At 36.6% G+C, this 3644-nt stretch overlaps 1 protein-coding gene across 1 annotated transcript; it reads right to left on the reverse strand.

The window, feature by feature from the left end:
* Positions 1 to 208: 208 nt before the first annotated feature.
* LOC108631228 (RYamide receptor) lies at positions 209 to 3101 on the reverse strand. Its single transcript, XM_026818966.1, has 10 exons — positions 3074 to 3101; positions 2739 to 2941; positions 2406 to 2554; positions 2225 to 2334; positions 1839 to 2077; positions 1662 to 1762; positions 1462 to 1552; positions 1282 to 1391; positions 887 to 1220; positions 209 to 810 (listed from the first exon to the last, which is right to left on the reverse strand). Exons 1-9 carry the CDS (start codon positions 3099 to 3101, stop codon positions 977 to 979), a joined length of 1275 nt encoding a protein of 424 aa, XP_026674767.1. The 3' UTR covers positions 209 to 810; positions 887 to 976.
* Positions 3102 to 3644: the final 543 nt, after the last annotated feature.

The following is a 3644-nucleotide window of genomic DNA, read 5'->3' on the forward strand; positions in this document are numbered from 1 at the left end:
AAGTGTCGGTAACCCCTCCAGTTATTAAGTGTCGGTAACTCCTCCAGTTATCAAGTGTCGGTATCCCTCGCAACAGTCGGTACTTGATCTGCTAATATCGACAGTGGCAGTGGATTACAGGTTCCAATGGTGTTCAATAAATTTTATTATTTCATTTACAAGTAACTTTATCACAGAACATAGATTATTGATTATTTTACAATCCCGAGATGCTGGAAATATTTATTTTCTTATCTCTCTACAGAATATTGTTTTTAATTACAATCAAATGACTTTGATTATAATTCACTTATTGACTAGAAACATTTAATTGCTCTAACGACATGTCACATCGAGTTTAATACAGAATTGCGAGACTGATCCTTGAACCATTCTGTCCAACGATCTAAATATTTATTAGTACCCTGCATAACACGCTACGCTTACGTTCTAGTCCGTAGTTAATCGGACGAATTGTGTGTCAACAACGATTCTACTATAAAAAAAAAGTGGATAACTCTGACTCTTCAAGTTTTGAACGTAATTTTATTTAAATTGCTTAAACGAGAATATGTTAGACGTCTTGTTTATCAATTAGGTTGGCAACTATATAAGTGATTGTAGATTTTAAATAAAAACTCTGCAATTATTTAATTGCCAACCCAATATTATAACAATTTATACATAATTGAACTTCCATATAAATTAATTAACTAGATTTATGTTTATAGTGAAAAGTTTCACAAACAGGATGCTTAACGTTAATAAAAAACCATTATTTATTGTAATAAAAGTTTCACAGCCTTGAACATTTTGTGAAGTTCGATAAGTCTGTTCGAAAAACCAAATTGAATTAGGGTTTGTTCGCGTCATTGAAATATTAATGAAAAAAAGATATCTTCCTTACCTTCGTTCGTACGCACGACGCGCATGTCTATCCCGGATATTGGAAATATTGAGCAGAGTTTGATTCTCGTAATGTAAATGAAATTCTCGATTAAAGACCCATTTCTTCGGATCCGAAGTTCTCCGAACGTTTATGCTTCCCCGATGGGAGGACGTACAATTCTTCGCTTCCGTTCGAGCAATGATTCCCCCGACGAATATAATGACCGAGTCCTTTATTCTTGTTCCGGTCGTTAGATTTACGACCGTTGACGAACGACCCTTTCATCGACGCACCCTTATAAAGCGACGACACGCTAGGATAGGAACTGGAAGTCGATCGCTTCCATTCATACCTAAAAACACAAAAATTGTTTTTCATAGTTTTTGTTATAATTGTTAAACAACGAGTTGTACCTAACGGAGCATTTGGTGCTTGGGGCATCTGTGGTATCGTTCGACGGGCCGCCTGACCATCTTCGAGATTTACAGGAACACCTTCCTTGAAACTCTCTCCTGAAATTCTCCTGAAAATTGACATAACGTCAGACGTGACTCGAAATATTAATTAATTAATTAATATAGATCGATGCTTACGTTGTAAATCCCGTAGATGAATGGGTTGTAGCAACTGTTCGACATGGCTAGCCAGTCGGAGAAGAAAAATATATAATGTATATATTTGTATCTAAAACAGAGATTAGAATTAATTAATTAATTAATTAAAATTCTTCTTTGGGTGTCACAGAGATTTGCTTTACATAATGCAACATTATTTATAAAACAAAACCACTTACTCGTTGATTTCTGGGTAAAAATATTGGAGAACGTTGTAGGTTTGAAGTGGCAGCCAGCAAACAGTGAAAAGCACCACGACTATGATCAGCATTTTGATCACCTGTAGATTAAATAAACAAATTCATATTAATTGTACAAATGAAGAACTGATTCGAATTGTTAAGACGTCTTCATACTCGAATTTTATTTCTCATGAAATTCGCGTCACGGAAATCCTCTGCGTTCCCGGGCGCCCTGTTGCCCCACAGCTTTAGGGCCATTCTTGTGTACACGCAGAAAATAATTGATAACGGTGTTAAGTATTGCAGAAACGCCAGGAGCATCGAGTAAATTAGCATCGTTCTACTGGACAGATTCACAGCTTGGCAGAACGGCTTCAGTTTGTCTATATCTGTTGGGGACCAAATAAGTCCTTCTAACAAAAAGACTCCACATTCATTACATTGCATGAATAATCTCCGGGTAAATGGAGGTATATTTAGAGATTACTGTACCTTCCGCAGGATGAAAGGATTGATTAGGAACAAGAGCGATTAGTCGAGCAATTCCCATTAGGGCTTACCTGGGACCATAATGACCCTACGTGCCACTGCCATTGGCGTCGCCAGGACCATCGCCACGAGCCAGATTCCAGCGATCACTATTTTAGCCGTCAGTTTGCTAGGTCTCACACTGTCGAAAAATAATTAACACTTTCATACTTGATGGCACCGTCCAAGAAACGCAAAACGAAAATTACATGCCTGAGGGGTTTCAATATTGCTCGATGTCGGTCGATTGCAATCGCTGTTAAGGTAAACACCGAGACGTTCACAGAGAGGATTTGCACAAACGGGCAGAAGGCGCACATAAAGTGTGGCAGGTTCCATCTTTGCAACAAGGCTGCTTGAAACTTGAACGCAAAAAGGAAATTACGTTTTGAGATAATTCTTGTTTTATGCATTGTTTTTGTACAGAAATTAAATTTGCAAAAGATATAAACATTGGAATGCACTTTTTTTTTTTTTAAATGATTGCCATAAAAAACTGCAGTCTATTTAGTATTGTCTAAGACTTAATCACTATGTCGTATGTACCTGAAAGGGAATGGCAAATAGGCCAATAACGATGTCTGCTAACGCTAGATTCGCTATGTAATAATTGGTTACATTATGCATGCGTTTCGAGGTTACTATTATCCATATGACAAGAGAATTTCCCAGTACTGCTAAAACAGAGATTGTTCCATAGAGAATGCTGAGCAGCACTAGGATCAGGGTAGGTACATCGTACACCGAATCTGTAAAATCAACAGAGCTACATTAACAATATTTATTAGCCATTGAAATTATATGAAAATTGATCTCATTCTTTCATTTCAGACATAATCTAAAATGGTTTCCACAGGAATATATTTTGTTTCATTAATTACAAAGACTAGGCAACTCAAACTTGGCCATTTTTGTGCAGTTTCATGAAAAGATCAATTTTTGGGGGATGTCATTTTATAAGAACAATTAAAATGAGTTGGTAAATGAAACTTGTGAGGTGAATTGAAGTTTCTAATGGTTAGCAAAGTTCAGTGTAAGAAATTCGATTTATAACAAGGCTGAGACAATAAATTCGATTGGAACTCATCAGAAGTCGATGATTAATTAATCAAGCTGCCATTTTATTACGTCGATCGAGTTCCCGAGAGGTGAACAGTCGAACGAAGTAATAAATAAATTAATTAGCCCTTTCATAAAGAAATTGTGCATAGCTGAATGGTTTTGGAGCAACGAAATGGTTTTGTAGCGTACGCCAATATGTGAAAAGCGCTCTCATTCAAAGCTTCTTAGCTTTGAACCTTTCAAAACGCAATTCGTTAAAAAGGGAACTTAATTCTTCAAAGTTAGACATTATTATGTTAATCCGACTACGGTTCGACACACGTTCAAAAGGAGAGAAAATACCCGGTTCGTTTACAATGCATCTTTTATGGAATTGTCACAAAGAAGCTC

The sequence above is a fragment of the Ceratina calcarata genome, unplaced genomic scaffold (genome assembly GCF_001652005.2).
Source record: "Ceratina calcarata isolate Rehan_Ccalc_2016 unplaced genomic scaffold, ASM165200v1 scaffold1455, whole genome shotgun sequence".
Classification (NCBI taxonomy): Eukaryota; Metazoa; Arthropoda; class Insecta; order Hymenoptera; family Apidae; genus Ceratina; species Ceratina calcarata.